At 51.1% G+C, this 18,132-nt stretch overlaps 2 protein-coding genes across 2 annotated transcripts; both read right to left on the bottom strand.

Annotated features, from left to right (window-relative positions):
- Positions 1–11,250: 11,250 nt before the first annotated feature.
- On the bottom strand, positions 11,251–13,004 carry LOC112877197 (ankyrin repeat-containing protein ITN1-like). The gene is made up of 2 exons (XM_025941415.1): positions 12,410–13,004; positions 11,251–12,323 (listed from the first exon to the last, which is right to left on the bottom strand). Exons 1-2 carry the CDS (start codon positions 13,002–13,004, stop codon positions 11,251–11,253), a joined length of 1,668 nt encoding a protein of 555 aa, XP_025797200.1.
- Positions 13,005–14,511: 1,507 nt separating this feature from the next.
- On the bottom strand, positions 14,512–16,866 carry LOC112877188 (protein NRT1/ PTR FAMILY 2.13-like). Its single transcript, XM_025941404.1, has 3 exons — positions 16,734–16,866; positions 16,207–16,424; positions 14,512–16,085 (listed from the first exon to the last, which is right to left on the bottom strand). Exons 1-3 carry the CDS (start codon positions 16,864–16,866, stop codon positions 14,565–14,567), a joined length of 1,872 nt encoding a protein of 623 aa, XP_025797189.1. The 3' UTR covers positions 14,512–14,564.
- Between the last annotated feature and the right edge of the window lie 1,266 nt (positions 16,867–18,132).

Here is an 18,132-nt window from a genome sequence, read left to right as displayed (position 1 = left end):
ATGGAAAATCTTAGGCAAGCCATTGGATCACCAAGGGGGTTAGCCATATGATCAGATGCAGGGCAGGCAGTGATGAATGGGGTAAAAACTATTTATCCAGAAGTAGAACATAGGGAATGCATGCATCACTTGGTTACCAACTTCAAGAAGAGGTATACTGGCAAAGTGTTTGATGAGAACCTTTGGGCAGCAGCTTACTCATGGAACCCATACTTATTTGAGAAGCATTGGGCTGCTATGGATAGAGAAAAGTCTGCTGCAACTGCATATCTAAGAACTTGCCATACTAAGTTGTGGACACGGAGTCAATTCTCAACCATATGCAAGGTAGATTATGTGACCAACAACTTGGCTGAGTGTTTTAATAACTGGATTAAAGAGCACGAGGCCATGAATTTGGATGACTTGTTAGACAAGCTTAGGCAAATGCTCATAGTGAAATGGAACCATATGAGGAAAATCTCTAGACAGTTCGAAGGCTTGATCCTGCCCTACATTATTAAGCATTTGAATGAGAAGAGTAGAGAACTAAACTTGGAGGTTATAGAATGCTCTGAACATGTTGCTGAAGTTACTGCATTGGGAGGTAGTGGCTTTAGGTTTGTGGTGAACTTACATGAGAAGACATGTTCTTGTAGACAATGGCAAATTTCTGGCATTCCTTGCAAACATGCTATTGCATTCATTACCTCACTTAGCAATGTGCCTCTAGAGAACCATGTGGATATGTATTACTCAGTTGAAAAAATTAGATTAGCTTATGCTCAACTAATCCCAGCTATGGAGGACAAGTCACAGTGGCTTCAATCTTGCCATGGGTTTTTCATGCATCCACCTTTGTTAAAGGCCACAGCTGGTAGGAGAAAGACAGAAAGATACAAAGGTTGCACGGAGAAGACAAAGAAAGGACAGCACAAATGTCCTATCTGTAAAGGTTATGGGCATCACTGGCCAAGTTGCAAGAAGGGCAACCCAGAGGATATTGCAGCTCTGCTGGCTATGAGGTAATAAACTATATTTTGTTTTAGTATTGGGCTAACATGAAACCAATTTTTAGACTAAAAATGACACCTTTGTTTACGCCATACTTCTGTAGAGGACCATCAAAGAAGAAGAGAAAGACTACCAAGGCATCAACTGAGGAAAGCATAGTACTTTTTGATGGTGAAGCACTAGCATCCTCTATGACTTTTCCACCAAGGTTCTCTCTTTCACAGTCTTTTTATGTGCATCTTAATATTCATCTAATTATCTCTCTTTGTTTCCAATATCCAAAGTGTGCAACCTACAACTAAGAAGAAAATTAGTAAAGGTACATTAGATTCTGGAGGCTCAATCAGGTAATATATGCTTCTAATTCTGATGTACTTTATTTTGCTGCAATCAGCCTTGAATACAAATCAGTCTTATTTTATCTACAACACTTGATAATTTTTATTTGTTATACATATATAGATCCAAGTCAGCAGGTAGTGCATGTAGTACAGACCTGTCTGAGCCCATTAGCTCTGAGTTTCCCATGGCTAGGGAAAATCCACTTGTTGCAGAAAAAAAAAGGGAACAATCTAGCTAACAAGGCTAAAGATAAGGGAAAGCTCGTGAAGCCCAAAGCCAAGAAGCAAACTAAAGACAAAGGAAAGAAGAATGATGTGTCATTTGAAAGCCCTGCAATGGGCACAAGAAGCAAAAAAGTTGATTCTTGCAGCCCTGCAGCGAGCACAGGAAGCAAAAGAAAGCTCAGTTTGTGATTTACCATATTCTGGACTTGTTGAACTCGTTTTGTGGAGCTGTCTGTGAACATGCATGTCATGCAGTATCTATTGTTAAGTGTCTGAACCTACTATATGTGAACTCATGTAAGAAATGTGGTTGTGAACTCATTAGTATGTTGACTGTGTGATTTACATTATTATGTGAATCTATTATATTGTACGTGAATCTAGTATGTTAAAAATGTGGAGAATTTGCTGTATAATATCGTGCTGTATATCTCCAATATCTGTTCTCCATGAGATCTCAATATCTGTTGTTTGTACGCCAGGGGTACTATTATCTTTTCACAGTCACTTAACTAGGAGTTAACTGCAGATGTAACGGCAGGGCCATGGAAGGGAAGGAAAATGAAATCAGGGTCAAATAAGGAAGTTGCAATTTTGCAGGGCCATAGAAGGAAGCGTGATTTGTTTGAGGACCTTGCAGGGAATTTCCCCAGCATAATACGCCCTTGCATCACAAGTGTTTGTCTCCCGGAGCTGAACCATATAATTTAGCTAGTGAGTTCAGCCCCTACATTCTTCAAACTGAGTCTGTATTGCTTGAACTTACATACTTTGCAGTCACAATAAAAGGGTCATGTATGCAGGTCCTAGATGCTGCCTTTATTGATCACACCTCTAATTCTTAAGTTCCCAGTGAACAGAGTACATAATTAATTAAACTCTGGGCATGAACCAGAAAGAATAGAATATAAACTATATCAAGGACTTGCGAGGGGAAAGGTCACAGAAAGATTATGACAGGAGGGAGAAAAAAGTTTGATGCAACATATCCAAGTGTTGATGGCGTAGAAAACTACCACAGTTCTGAAGGAGTGCATCATGAAACTAGGAATTCAGTCATAACTAATTTTCTAGAAACCAAAAGACATTGATGCAAATAATAAGCCTAATGTAATGGCAGCTTACTGATTTTTAACACTTTACACATTGCAGAGAAACATATATTGCCAACACAGTAATAGCTAAATCTTAGCCAAGAAAATCTTTATTAACTTACACTATCCTGAAGATTTTGGCCCTGCTTATTCCACAAGAACCTGCAAGGTATATATAATGCAGATACACAAGAATGTATTAAGAAAAAAAGACCCAGATATATTACAGCTGTAAGGATAATTAAGTGACAAAACAGATAAAAGATCCTCAAAACCATTTTTACTCACCAGAAATTATCGTACTTATCTGAATACTCCCTAGTTGCAGAGAAAACCAGAACAATAAAGCACTTCAAATCACTTCATATGTAATGAAATTATAAGTGGGCCCCATGTGCATGAGGATTTACAAGAGTGATAAGGGATCATAATTGCAGACAAAGTATCAGCAAGAAATATTGATCCATGAAATGCATGAAATACCAAGAGAAACAAGTAAACCCCATATCACTGTCGCCTTCGTCCTTACTTGTAAGAGACATGTATCCAAACCAAAACTTGACTGAACTCAGAAGCAGCGAAGAGTTAATAGCAGGTCACAATTAACAAATATATGCAGGAAAAGGTGCCCTTGAGGCAAGTAGCAGCAGAAAAGGTCACTCGAGTTTAGCATTTGTTCAGGTCATCATTTCAACTCCCAACTGGCTAGAGATCCTCTGCAAGTCTAATTTGCTAATGGGAGCTTTACAACTCAATCACAATAGTCAATAGTGCAAAATGTTTCGCAGTTTCCAACCATTAAAGGAAAAGTCACCAAGCTGGGAACTGAAATCAATTGTGTACAGAGAATAAATTGGTTGTAACATAAATAAAAAAAATTCAATTAGTAGGAACTAATAATGTAATCAGCGATATATTAGTACTTATTAGAGTAGTTCATATAGCCAAGCATGATATAATTATCCTGCTCTGCAAAATCCAAAAAAGGAGAATGCAAGTAGCAATCAGCTCATCAACTTCACCTATAGGATGAAACCTATAAGTTTTACCTCAAATGCCTCTAGTTTTATCTCAAGTTTTTCTTTTTTTTTTTTGAAATAAAGGCAGGAGCGCTGCCGGATCATATAAGAAGAGGAGAAATACACTTCTTACAAAGGTTGTGATTACATAAATAACAGGGAAACTCAAACTCTTAAAAGGAAGATACATAAAGAAACTATGGTGACTTCCCGGCCCTCACACGCTTGTCTTCGAACCTCCATCTCTTCTTTGATCAGACCTAGTATTCTGGTCGAAGACTGACTAACCCCCTGAAAAGTGCGCCTGTTCCTTTCATTCCACACATTCCACGCCATGTAGAACAGAATCGCTGCAACTTTAGCCCTGTTCTCTGCACTTGTCGCTTGAACAGTTGAATTCCACCACTCCTGCTCCTCGACCCCCTGAACCGGGATACTGATCAAACCCTGTGTCCATGCATGCACTAGACACCACACTTCCTGTGCAAAACAGCAATGCAAGCAAAGATGAGCCGCAGATTCCAGTTCCTGATCACACAGCAAACCGGGTCACACTCTACTCCTTTTATCAGTAAGTTGTCTGCCCTTTGGATCTTCTCCTGGAACAGCAACCAAGTGAAAAAACGATGTTTGCCTTCAGTCTTAGCTTTCCAAATCGCCTGATTATTGAATGTGCAGTAAGAACCTTTGAACTGAACATCATAAGCTGACTTTGAAGAGTATAAACCACTAGCTGTCCACTTCCACACTATTTGATCAGGCACCTCTGAAAACTGCACTTCTTGCACTACTTCCCGCAAAATCACAAACTCTGCCATCTCCGTTGCTGTCGACATCCGCCACAGCCCTCTTGTCCATATTTGGTTTCCTACCTCCTCCCTGACCGTGAGCCCTTTCCTCCATGCTAACTTGTACAGATGCGGAGCAATGTCCCTTGGCGCATGCCCATGTACCCAAGATGAATCCAAGAACAGCGCGGTGTGACCATCCCCAATTGTGACTGATGTACTACACCGGAACAGCTGCTTATCAACCTCAGTGCATGGAACCACCGAACCAACCCAAGGACGATCAGGATCCACCCAACTGTACCACAACCAACGAAGCCGAAGAGCCCTGCTAAAATTTCCCAGATCAAGCACACCTAGCCCCCCACAAGACTTCGGTCGTTTGACCTTCTCCCAGGCCACCAGACACTGTCCACCCTTTGCTTCAGAAGTTCCATTCCACAAACCTCGCCTGATTTTGTCTATCTTTTTTATGGCCCATTTCTTAAGCTCAAACACTGTCAAGAAATATACCGGCATTGACGAGAGGACCGTGTTCACCAGCTTGAGACGTCCAGCTCTGTTAATGAAGCTGCCTTTCCAAGTTGTTAGTCGGTTAGCCACTTTGTCTATTAATGGCTGAATATCCACCCTTCTGAGCTGCCTTATATGGAGAGGCAGACAAAGGTAAGAGCACGGGAAAGCCTTGATCGAACATAAACCTTTCATCACTTCATCCAAGTTAAAGCTATCACACCATATTGGGTACACAGCACACTTGCTTTGGTTGATTAATAAGTCTGACGCTTGACCGAAAATACGCAGGATATCAGCAACCACCTGCACCTCCTCCTTGATCAGGTTCAGGAACACTGCAGCATCGTCAGCATACAGACTAGCCCGTAGCCTTGTCACTTGCCCCCCCATCGGCGACAACAGAGCTTCACTTGTCACAATGTCAAACAAGCGTTGCAAAGGCTCCATAGCGATGATGAATAGCATAGGAGACAACGGGTCTCCCTGCCGTAGCCCAGTATAATGCCTGAACTGAAACCCAAGCTCGCGCACTTTGGCGGAAAACCAAACTGCTCCAAGACTTCCAAAAGAAAATCCCACCGCACACTATCAAATGCTTTCGCTATATCCAACTTCAAGAACAAATCAGGTTGTTTTCTTCGCTGCAGATCTCTGACGAGGTTTTGTGTATACAAAAAATTGTCCTGGATGCTTCTCCTTTTAATGAAAGAACTTTGAGATCTTGATATCAAATCATTTAACACCAATGACAGACAAGTTGCAAGTATCTTGGAAAACAGTTTCGCAATGGAATGAGTTAGGCTTCTCGGTCTAAAGTCATTTAGCTGCTGTGCATCAACTTTTTTGGGTAACAGTACCATGTGAGCTTTGTTTAGATGATGAAAATGCTGATCATGTTGCTGGTGAAAGTAAGACAGTGCTGCTATGATGTCCTCCTTGATCACTGACCAACTTCTTTTAAAAAATATACCAATAAAACCATCTGGACCGGCTCTTTGTCAGCAGCAAGATCATCAATTACCTCTTTCACCTCCTCCTCCGTGAAAGCTTCCTCTAAATGTGCTAGATTGTGCTGCTGCAAACCCAGAGCCTCCCAATTCAGCGATGCAACTCTGGGCGGCGGCCTACCAAAGTGAGAGCTGAAGTGATTGAGGGGCTGTTTGGAGTGCCGCCTAACCCGCCACGGCGCGCCACACTTTTTCCGCCACAGGTGTGGCGACCGTTTTGAGCGCCACAAGTTAGGCACGCTGTGGCGGGTTAGGCGCCACTCCAAACAGCCCCTGAAAATCGCTGCTGCTTTGTCTTCATGAGAAAAACAAGTCTCCTCACCAGAATTGATAGCCTGAATAAAATTTTTCCGCCTACGACCATTGGCTTGCAAGTAAAACAACTTAGAGCTGGCTTCTGCTGCCTTTACTTTTGCTAATCTCGCTGCTTGCTTAGCTCTCAATTTTTCAACTGCTGTCATGCCTAGAAAACGTACTTTCAAGTCACGTTTCAGACTGAGTTCCTGGTCACTGAGCTGCCGAAACTCTTGCACTACATCAAGTATCCCGATCAGCATTCTAGCCGCACATAGAAGCAGACAATTGTTTCCAATCAAAGACCTTGCCCATTTCCTGAGAGCCTTGCTGGTTCGCTCTAATTTGGTATGCAACCTCAGATACGGATTTGTTACCCGTAATTCTTTTTGCCAACTAGCAGTAACCACCTCATTGTACCCTTGCGATCTCGGCCAAAAAACCTCAAACCTGAAGCCTCGGTGCTTTTTCACTGTTATCTCAAGTTTCACCTTTGCAATGGCATAATGTTAGTACGTTCATTGGACACCTAGCTTGCATACAAAGAGGTATACCTGAATGTGTCCATTGGCAATGTCATCATCAGGCATCAGCTACGCGTACACACAAGACAACAGCACAACGCCATGAGCAAGGTTATCAAAAGAAAAAAACATGAGCAAGGCAGTGTGGTAGTTCCAGAGGTTATCGGCGTTTGCTTTCTATTTAGTTCAGAACAGCATCAGTAAAACAAAGGGGAGCAGAGCACTGCGCTTGAAGCCTAGAAGAATCTCAAATGCCTCCACGTGATCACTCGAAACCGGCTCCATGTCCAAGCATCCGCTGCCTGGCGGAGCGGCAGCTTCTTGCGCGGATGGTCAGGCTGGCCTCCACGGTATCAGAATAACATGAGCGGTGATTATATACCTGCCTCCGGCCGTCTTCTCCGATGCCGTTGGTGCCTCCTTTGCCGCCCCCTCTGCGCTCTGGTCACAGGTGGACCTCTCTGAGGCCTCCGCCAGCGGCATGGCGTCGTCGACCATCGACACTGGGGTGTGGCCGCTGCACAGCCTTCATCGCAAGGCGAAGCCCAATACATCTGTTCACCGCCCGGCTGCCGCAGAGGCAGTCGCCAGAGGGCGGACTGGATGTTGGGTGAGGGCGGGCGTGGGAACTGGATCTCATGAGGTGGGCGGAGTCGCGTCGGGCCGTCGGCAGTTGCGGATACGCATCTAGGTGGCGGGAGCCGCGGCGCGGCGGCGTGTCCGGCGGTACGGAAGGCGGCGCGCCGAGGACTCGCGGCCGGGCGTCCGGCTCGACGGAGGGCGGCGCATCGAGGATGCGCGGGAAGTCCGGAGTCGCGGAGGGCGCGGCGGTGCGGAGGGCGGCAAGCCGGGGTGGGGTCGTGGGGGAGGGCTCAGGGCTGCCGCTGCGGCCCCGGCACAGCAGCGAGGGCGGGGTGGGCGCCGGGGTCGGGTCGTGGGGCAGGGGTCAGGGATGCGGCGGCGGCGGCGTAGCACGGGGGTGGGGGTGGGCGTGGGCGTCGGCGCTGGGAGGAGGTCGCGAGACAAGAGCCGGGGAGACTGGAGGCGGCCGCGCGCGCCGGCGAGCCCGGAGGCGCCCGCGGTCTCGTGTGGCGCGAGCGGGGGGAGAGAGGCGCGAGGGGGTCGGCGAAGGGCTGAGCAAGCCGAACGATGGGACGCGCGATCCAGCGGAGCGTACATCAGATCAGAGGGTCTGCCATTGTCGAGCGGCAAGGAGGACGATCGTACGGCCAAAAATCGCAGCCGGCGTGACTAACGACCCAGGGGGCGACGGTCGCCCCCGGTAATAAATATTAGTAGTAGAGATAGAGATTGATATTTGTTTGGGAAACCAATCTTGGCACATAACCGAGTTCTCTCCGTGCTGCTGCAGCTGCAAGCTCAAAATAAGCCGATCAAGCTTAGGTATCTGTCTACTGTCCGCTTTTGCTACTTCGAAGATGTACGCAGCCGTTTTATCCAGCAGATATGGACGCATGGAGTGGCCCATATACTTGTTTCTGTTCTTATAGTTGGCCAAACGAATCGCCCGGTATAACCAGGTCCTAAGGCTATCTCCAACCGTCGTTCTCTATATCCGTCATTTACAAACTTCTCTACAAGATTCTCTCCTCTATATATCTCATTTCTCTACAACAACGTTCTTTAAATCTCGTTCTCTATACATTAAACCCTATATTAGAAACGTATTTAGTTCCAAATTTTTGTACGTATGTATTTATCATACCTCAAATGCTATGGACATATTTTATTTTTATTTAATCCAGTGTTTAAAACGTAAAGAAAAAATAGAGAAGATGAGAGAGAATCTCTATGTATAGAGGAAACCTGTAGCGTTCTCTATTTTAGAGGACCATTTAGAGAACGCTGCTGGAGCATATAGAGAACGGAATCTTCTCTATATATAGAGTAGACAACGGTTTAGAGTCTCCCGTTGGAGACAGCCTAAGGCTGTCTCCAGCGAGACCCGGTAAAACGTCCTGTTCCGTAAAAATACGGGACACTGTAGCTCCGGTGAGGCTCCAACGGCATCCACTGTCGCGTGCTCCAAAATGGAGGAGGAACGCTGCGTCCCGCACAGAGGAAGGGCCGCGCGGCGTCCTCCATCCCGGTGCCACTGCCACGCGTCAGCGGCGGGGCGGCGGGGCGCGGCCGGAGCGGCGGGGCGAGGCCGGCGGGGCGCGGAGGGGCTGCGGCGGGGCGTGGAGGCGGAGGCGCGGACGGCGGGGCGCGGAGGCGGAGGCGCGGACGGCGGGGCGCGGAGGCGGAGGCGCGGGCGGCGGGCGGAGGCGGAGGCGGAGGAGGAGAGGCGGAGGCGGCGGGCGGAGGCGGAGGCGGAGGAGGAGAGGCGGAGGCGGCGGGCGGAGGAGGAGAGGCGGAGGCGCGGGCGGAGGCGGAGGGGGGAGGCGGAGGGGCGGCGGAGGCGGAGGAGGAGGAGGAGGGGCGCGGGCGGCGCGGAGGAGGAGGCGCGGGCGGAGGAGAAGGGGGGGCGGGCGGAGGAGGAGGAGGCGGGGCGCGGGCGGGCGGAGGAGGAGGAGGAGGGGCGCGGGCGGAGGCGGAGGCGGACGCGGTGGCGCGGGCGGCGGGCGGCGGGCGGAGGGAGGCGCGGAGGCGGAGGCGCGGGCGGAGGAGAAGGGGGGGCGGGCGGAGGAGGAGGAGGCGGGGCGCGGGCGGGCGGAGGAGGAGGAGGAGGGGCGCGGGCGGCGCGGAGGAGGCGGCGCGGGCGGAGGAGAAGGGGGGGCGGCAGGGGAGGCGCGGGGCGCGGAGGGGGAGGGGTGCCGGGCGGCGGAGGGGGAAGGGGCGCCGGGCGCGGAGGAGGAGGGGCGGCAGGGGAGGCGCGGAGGAGGAGGGGGCGGAGGGGGAGGGGGCGGCGGGCGCGGAGGGGGAGGGGCGGCAGGGGAGGCGCGGAGGAGGAGGGGCGCGGAGGGGGAGGGGGCGCCGGGCGGCGGAGGGGGGGGCGGAGGGCGGGGCGGAGGGGCGCGGGAGGCACGGCGGTTGGGGGTTGGGGAAAGAGCAGTTGGAAGATATGATAGAAAATTGAGATTGTGGGGTATAGAGGATGTTGATAGAGAATGTTGTTGGAGTAAAAATTGGTATAGAGAATGAAGTTAATATGGAGGATGGAAATAGGGGGATGGAATTTAGAGGACATCGCTGGAGATAGCCTAACATCGCGTGGCTCAGGCACGACAACCTATGACACTGTCAGTCACGATCGCTTAGTCGCGCCGTGCTGTGCTGGCACGGCAAGCCGCCACCGCTGCCCAGGCATGGCACAAAGGGCGCGCGGTCGTGCTGTGCCGACACGATTAGCATGTCGGCCTGCGCGTGCCGTGCCGGCCCAAGCTCGATGCCGCCAACGGCGTAGTCCAACTGCAGTAGGAGCGGCTACGCGGTGAGGCTAGTGGCGACGACGGGGTGTGTCGGGAGGTCAGCAGCGATAGGGAGGCGCGCGAGGAGACCACAGACGACGGTGAGTGGCGCAGGGAGGAGGCCACCAGCGACGGCGAGGGATGTGGGCAGGCCAGCGATGAGGGTGCGGGGAGGCCGCCAGCCATCGGGCGTGCGAAAGGGAGAGGAGGAGAGTGGCGGCTAGATAGGAGGAGAGAGATGAAAATTACAGTTGATGGGAGATTATGTATAAGAAGATGCGAGCAATGGACTATTAATGGACTGCTATCGGGCCTAGCTCTTAGTTGGGCCGGCACTACGGGCCGGTGTGACAGTCTAAGCACGGTCCGCACAATCATGTCGTGCCGGCTCGGGCACTATATAGCAATTGTATCAAAAGCAATCGTGTTAGATTTTGCTTGGACCATGCTTTCCCGGACTGCCCGTTTGGCCTGTCCTGTTTAGCCAACTATACCTATTTTTTTCCTTCCTACAGTATATTCAGACCTTTTGCTCATCCAACCGTGTCATGTATCTCACCACGGCCCATATCTCGTTTTGGGATTTGTACAGTTGCATTGGTATATGATCCCAAAAACACAGAGATTTTTTTTACCGTTAAGGGCATGTTTGGCAGTCTTGTAATTATTTTCACATGTAATTGGGTTACACTTGTATTTTTTTGTGCACAAGAAAACTCCTGGAATATAAGGTATTATATTTCCGCTGGAAAGAAGTTGTTTGGATAAGCAGATATGCAAGGCATGAGCTTAACACAGCGTCACAGCTCATGCACCTTTGTTTACTGTTGCATCACAATAAGCACGAGCATTGCAGAAGCAATGAAATTTCAGAACAAAGTACCGAATTGGAGCTCAAATTGAATAATATTTCAAATCAGCAATCAAATTTTAGGCAAAAAATTCTGATCAAAGCATCAAAAATTCAGAGAAAGGGCTATCTGCGTACCAATGGCAAACACCGCTGTGTACGTACTAGTATATGCCAAAAGCTTGCAACTGCAAAACACAATCCAAAGGAATTTTCACCCCCCGCTGTTTAGAGCGGCACGAACATCACCTCCTTGCCCAGCATAAGGACGACAGCAACCGGAGTGCTCATGCCGATGGCTATGACTACATAAGCGGGCCATCGTGACGTGGGTGCCACGGTAATGTAGACAGCAGCCATGAGCGAGACGAGCATGCCGAGACCGGCAATCATAGTGAGCCTGTGGCCCCACAAGAGCTTGTCGACCTTGAACTTGAGGGGATTTTTCCAGGCCCAGATGAAGCAGTAGACGACGACGATGGAGCTGCACATGGCGACGGTGTTGGAGATGACGAAGATCTTGAAGGCAGTGTTGTGGCCGTGAAGCGCGATGCCCTTGGTCTGGTCGTAGCCGCCGGGCATGGTGAAGGTGGCGGCGAAGGTGACGGTGGCGATGAGGGTGGCCACGAGGATGTAGGTCTCGACGCTGCGCTCGAAGTACTTGTGGCTGGAGGTCCTGCTATCACCGCCGAAGGTGAGGGGCGGCAACTGCTGCTTTCGGCATCTGATGGACTCCTGACGCTTGAGCTGCTTCCAGAGGTACATCTCGTAGGTGTCCATCAGGCCGGTGTGCAACTTCTTCTCGACGAGGCTCCGCGCCGTCTGGTTGTCTTTGTCGAGGACGCAGGGGTCGACGCGGCGGTCCTTGAGCAGCAGCAGCGCGGAGTGGACGTGGCCCATCTTGGCAGCTATGTGCAGAGGCGTGTTGCCGTTTCCGTCGACGCGGTTGAGCAGGTCCGCTGGACGGACATGGCGGAGCAGGCACCTGAGCGCGTTCGCCTTGCCGCTGGTGACGGAGGCGTGGAAGGCGTTCTGGCCGTAGGAGTCCACCATCTCGGCCACGTCGGAGCAGTGCCGGAGCAGCGCCCTGACGGCATCTGTGGATCCCTGGTGCGCCGCGATGTGCAGCGGAGTCTGCTTCTGGCTGTTTGGCTTGTAGGCCAGCTCCGTCCGCTTCTTGAGCAGTATCTCCACCTCTCGCTTCCGGTCCTTCTGCGCCGCGTAGTGCAGAGCGTTGTTGCTGTCGGGGTCTGTTAGGTCCAGCAGCTCCGGGTGTTTGTCTAGCAGGATCTCCACGACCCCTGCAGCGTTAGCGCATTAGAGTTGCAGGCTATGCATGCGAACGGTTGGCAATGGAAGAGGAAAAATTGGGTGCTAATTAACTTACGGGTGTGGCCGCCGAGCACGGCCTGGTGCAGAGCCGTGCCGCCGACGGATTGGATGAAGTCCGTCGGCACCCAGGGGACGTTGACTATCTTGCGGACGACCTGGACGAGGCCCTCGCGGGCGGCCATGTCCAGTGGCGACTCGTTCTTGTCATTGAGGTCGTGGGCGCGCTTGCTGTCGGCGTCGAGCAGCTTCAGCGCCACGGCGTTGTTCTGGTGCAGCACCGCCTCGTGGAGCGGGGTGTTGCCATTGCCGTTCGCAATGATCAGGGGGCTCTTGAGCACTGCGTCATCGGCGTTGAGGTCCGCCGGCCACGCCTGGGCGCGGCTTATGATCAGCTCCGCCACCTTCACCTTGCCATTCCGGGCCGCCAAGTGCAGCGGGGTATCTCCGTCGGCGTTCTTGGCAACGAGCAGCTCCTCGCTCACTTTGAGGACCTCGCGGGCGAAGTTGGGGTGGCCGTAAAGGGCGGCGACGTGGAGCGCCGTGTTGCCCTGGGGAGTCTTGGAGTTGAGGATCTTGACGTCCTTTACCACCAGCTGCCTCAGGCTCCGCACGCACCCCTGCGTCGCGGCCTTGTACAAGGCGGGATCCATGCCTCCCCCTGCAGGCTCCTCCGCTGCTGCCATGAACAGAGAGCGTTTCTAGCTACAGGCTTCTGGTGGCTTGTTGCCTGTTGTTGGCATGTACATGGGGAGTTGCAGGAGTGGTGGCAGGGAACCGTATCTGCTATGTGCGCTACGTATATATTGTGATTAATAATATGAATAGAACTGATTGTGATGGTTGGAGCGATGCGTCGCTTGCACTTTTGGAGTTCAACCAAGCATGACACTGCTTTTGTAACATATACGAGAGTACCGTGTGTTTACTTGGCTAATCAGCCTTGGCACATATTCCTCTGTGGCTGTGTTCCTCCTCATGCTGCTGCAGGTGGATGATCCAAGCTCAACACAAACCGACCAAGCTTGGTATCTGAACTCACCTGACCAGTCTCGAGTCCGGCTGGTGGGTGATCCAAAATCCTCAAGTTGAGGGGAAAGTTTCGCCATTTGAGAGCTGAAAGTCAAATTTTAAGCAACCAATTTTTTGAAACCTATACTTCACTTCTTCAATAACGGGTAACTTTACAGCAATCTTGTCAGATATCGTGTGGCTACATTAGCAAACAAAGTATGCTAAAAACTAGGTCCACTAAAAAAAAACTAGATCTACTCTGTCCAATCCAACACCTCCTTTCATCATTGTTTTTAAAAAGGCTAAAAGTATTATGTAGAATTTATCTACAATAAGCTCTCCAGAAAAAAAAATTTATAAGAAGCTTCGAGAAAGCTTATTCAATTAAGTTTTTTCTTCACAAAACTTGTTTCAAGAAGTTTCATGGAATCTTCTTTGAACAGATTATTTTGAAGAAGTAAGAATTTGCACAGAAAACATGTTTTGATGTTTGAATAGGTTATCGTGAAAAGTCCCTCAAAAAAGATCTCCTGAAAATTATATACTCCTGACATGTTGGCATGGGAAGTTGGGTGAAAAAAATTATCCATAAAAAATCTTAGAAAGGAAAGTCATGGAGACTAAAGTTCTAGCAAAAGAAAATTAAGACTTGTTGTTTCCTTGGTCGGAATCGCGTGGATTAGGATGTCCTATGAAATGTGTGGATATGATTTGATATGTGTCCCCTGAAATGCTTTGGTTGTATATATCCACATATAGAGGCCGGCTGGTCCTTTATCTAAAAAATAATTTGAAATGCTGCTTCCAAAAAAAAATTTGACGTTGAGCCGTGTGCTTAGGAATCTCCCACAATTCAAAATACTTCTTTTTCACAATCATAAATAAATTATCTTGGATAGCTCGAGTTACAAAAAGGAATGTTAGTTTTTGTGTATAAAAAAAATCCATCATAAACACGCTTAATATGAATGTTTTAGCAGTACTGACTTATTCACTGGTTGAAGAAGGAAAACGCCACAAAATTCAGTAATTAGTAATTCGGGGGGCGGGGGGGGGGGGGGTGTCCACACGAGAAGATCAAGAATGATTCAACATATTATATAAAGAATGATCTAGATGGAGCGCGGCCTCTAGTGGCTATCCAGATGGAGCGCGGCCTCTAGTGGCCTAAAGACAGTGCTCTCTCTTTTCTATAGTGGCTACGTCTTTAGGAGCGCGGCCTCGGTGCCGCTTGTGCGAGCACTGTCAGTGTCAGATGGAAGTTCAGGTCCAGCAGACTCAGGAGCCTGCTCACCCTTGTAGCGGTAGAAGTGCGAGCACACGAGGAAGTAGACGAAGTTGACCGCGCCGAGCACGGCCATGGTGTAGTAGAAGTAGTCGATCCTCCCGGCGTTGATGTCGTCGCTGACCCAGCCGGCGGACCCGCCGCGGCGCCTCGTCCTCGCGTTCACGACGTCGACCGCGAGGGTGGCCAGGTAGCTGCTGGCGCCCTGCGCGCAGTAGAACGCCGCGTTGGCCAGCGTGCGCATCTGGTCCGGGAACTGCGTGTTGTAGAACTCCATCTGCCCGATCATGCTGAGCGCGCCCGACGCGCCCATCACGGCGAGCTGCGGCGCGAGGAGGAACGCGGACAGCGGGGACACGCCATCGCCGTGGCCCAGCGCGGAGTCCCTCCGCCTGCGCTCCACGGCGGCCGCGACCACTAACGCCAGCGAGCCGACCACCAGACCGGCGCCCTGCCTCTGGAGCAAAGTGACGCCGCCACCGCCGCCGCCCGCCTTGGTGAGATACCGCGCGGCGCCGGAGATGAGCAGGTCGAAGACGGGCGCGAAGAGCGCCACGGAGAGGTTGAACACGGCGAGGATCGACACCGGCGGGATGGTGAAGCGGCTGCCCATGTGGAGATCCATGGTTAAAGCCTGGATGTACGTGTAGTTGCTCATCTCCGTCAACACGACGAACCAGACCACGCCGGAGACCCACATGGGGATGATCTTCACGAGGCACTTCACCTCCTCCACCTGCTGCACGCTGCACAGGTTCCACGGCCTCGCCGGGGAGCCGTCGGGCCGCACCTCGTCGGCGTCCGTCACGAAGGCCGCCTTGTTCAGGAAGCTGAGCTGCAGCGTGAGGGGGAGCCTGAAGACGCGGCGGGGCCCGTCGTTCCCGGCCGCGGGAACAGGCGGGCTGTAGCTGTACAGGACCTCCTCCTGGCGCCGAGCGTCGTCCGGGTGCGGCAGCCGGAGCCTCCACTTGCGGCACGACGCGACGACCACCCGCGCGACGCTCGAGAAGATGCTTCCCTCCGGCGGCACGTAGACGTAGACCGCGGTGCCGGCGAGGAAGACGGCGAAGGTGACGAGCGTGAGCACCGTGGGGATGGCGAAGCCGAGGCCCCAGCTCACCTTGTCCTGGACGTAGACGATGACCGTGAGCGCCAGGAACGTGGCCATCATCGCGACGGCGTAGTACCAGTTGAAGTAGCGGGTGAGCCCGGCCTTGTGCCGCTCGTTGGTCTCGTCGAACTGGTCCGCGCCGAAGGGCAGGGCGGTCGGGTTCGTGCCGCCCGCGGACACCACGAGCAGGCCCATCCCAACGTAGAGCACGGCGCGGTGGAGGGCCGACGGGCCGGCGCACGTGCCGGCTTGCCGGGCCGCGGCGCTGCACGACGGCGGTTTGAGCTGGCGGATTGTCGCCGACAGGGTGATGACCACCATTCCCTGCGTGCGTGACACCCCAAGATGGTCGGTCGGTCAGTCAGGCGTGCACCTATGCATTCATCATGAAATCATTTGAAAAAAAATAATTTCAAATGACATGGGACTTGAGATGATAACTCACAATAACCCCGAATACAGATCCGAACAGCATGGTTCTGAATCTTCCCCAGAATGAGTCGGCGACGAAGGCTCCAACCACTGGCGCGAAACTGAGCAGGCCACTGTAGACGTTGCTCACGTTTGTTGCGGCATTCCCCTTCATGTTGTAGCGGCTGATCAGGTAACTCGCGAGGGGCGTGCCGAACGAGCTGCTCGCCATTGAAGCCGCCGCGAAGAAACCTGCATCATTGCATCCGTGCACGCAGCACGCGCGAGCGTCACATGAGTGAAGTCAAACGGTGAGACTCCTTCAGGACCTTTTTTTTTAAGAAAGTCCATCTACATACCATGTTTTTTTGAAACATTTTTTCTTAGATAGTGAAGGATGTGAAAATCTTCAAAGCGCTCGAAAACACAATTAATTTTTCAAACACCATCCCAGCCCTTTATCAGTAGGAATCCGATGCAAGAACCTTGAAAACAATAGTAGCAAATGCACTTCAGAAACATGCATATGCTTCAAATTTAAAAGTGCAGAGAGATGGAGACCGATGATGAAGGCGACGGCTGTCCACCCTCTCGGCCTCCGCATCCCCTTCGCTGCTCTTCCTCCTCCTCCGCCCGCAGCCTCTTGTTCCGCAAAACTCAGCCCCGCCGCGCCATGGACGCTTCCGGCGGCCATGGACGCTGCTTCCGGCCGCCCGCCCTCGCACATTTTGTACGTGTCTGCTACTGCTCGATCGGGAGGCAGCAAGAAATGGCTGGTGTATCCGGAGCTGCGTAGCTATGGATGGATGGATGAATGGGTGTGTGCCGTTGCGCGCCGGTACTTGTACCGGCCCGCCCAGAGAAAAGTAAGCAGCGATCGACTTGTCTCTCGAGTCGTCAGGCCAAGCTACGTTTGTCGCTGGATGACTTTGTTGCTGAAGGTAGGGTAGGCAGGAGAGCAGGCAATAAGGGAACGTGCTCCGCGGCTTCGTCTCGCGAACCTGGCCGCCGTAGTCAAGGCTACTCTCGCTGTCGCTCATTGTTATCCGACCCGTTGCAGAAACAAAAACAAACACTCATATCATCATGCACGCACCCAATGCGCTCTGCCTGAATCGAAACGAATGAAACCATCGCAGTTCGTTGAGGATTGCTAGCCAGCGATCGATTTGGCTGCACCCCGGGTCTACTAGTGACCTGTCGCAGGAGGCGACTGGCCATGGCCGCATTCGTGGACTCCTCCAGAATCAGAACTAATCCGATTGTCATCTCCTCCGCCGATTCAACCGAGCGCTATCGTCACAGCAGCGAAATAGAACAACAGGTGGAAGATTCTTCTTCTTTTTTTGGCTAGCTAGCTGAACAATAACGTTGGTATATATTTCCCTCTGGAAGATAAGTGCATGCAGTGCCTTCCAAGAACGAGCCACGGACCACGGTAATAAGAACCCATCAGATTCCGCTTCTAGAAAATAGGAGGAAGAGCAGCAAGGTTAGTAGTTCTGGATCGATCGCATATAAAAAATGCCACGTTTCTACATCTACGTACTCTGATTCTAGACCTTAATCTTCAGTTTGACCTTAACGAACGCGCTGTATGTTTACAGCTTCAAACATTAGCAGACACGAAAACGTGTCCAAAACGGTGTAGCCATCACTTGATCTCGTTCCCAATCCCACGTGGCAGCCAGGCTAACTAGATGAACTTACCGGCGGTAGAAATATGCATGACAAATTGACTACTTACCATGCATACATATTCTAACTACCAACAAGCCAGACCTGCAAAAACTGCATGCGTTTTTTTTCTTAGTCAGTAACACACGCATGACGATAGGACAGAAACTGTGTGAATGAAGGTCCTGTTAGTCTGAAAAACATGAGTGAACTTTTTTTTTTGGATGGGGGTGGGGTTGTACTCGAATGAATATAAATACCTACAACATGTGTTGTCACCTTT

This window comes from Panicum hallii, chromosome 9 (assembly GCF_002211085.1).
Source record: "Panicum hallii strain FIL2 chromosome 9, PHallii_v3.1, whole genome shotgun sequence".
NCBI classification, from domain to species: domain Eukaryota; kingdom Viridiplantae; phylum Streptophyta; class Magnoliopsida; order Poales; family Poaceae; genus Panicum; species Panicum hallii.
Note: the sequence above shows the minus strand (reverse complement) of the source record. Positions and strands in the feature narration are given on the sequence as shown.

Bases quoted from the DNA above. Each gene is read 5' to 3' on its own strand.
- LOC112877197 (XM_025941415.1), bottom strand. From the start codon at position 13,004: ATGGATCCCGCCTTGTACAAGGCCGCGACGCAGGGGTGCGTGCGGAGC. The intron at 12,324-12,409 runs GTAAGTTAATTA...CTAACGCTGCAG, and splicing joins CGTGCTCGGCGGCCACACCC to GGGTCGTGGAGATCCTGCTA.
- LOC112877188 (XM_025941404.1), bottom strand. From the start codon at position 16,866: ATGGCCGCCGGAAGCGTCCATGGCGCGGCGGGGCTGAGTTTTGCGGAA. The intron at 16,425-16,733 runs GTCTCCATCTCT...GCAATGATGCAG, and splicing joins AGCCGTCGCCTTCATCATCG to GTTTCTTCGCGGCGGCTTCA. The intron at 16,086-16,206 runs GTGAGTTATCAT...TCACGCACGCAG, and splicing joins GATCTGTATTCGGGGTTATT to GGAATGGTGGTCATCACCCT.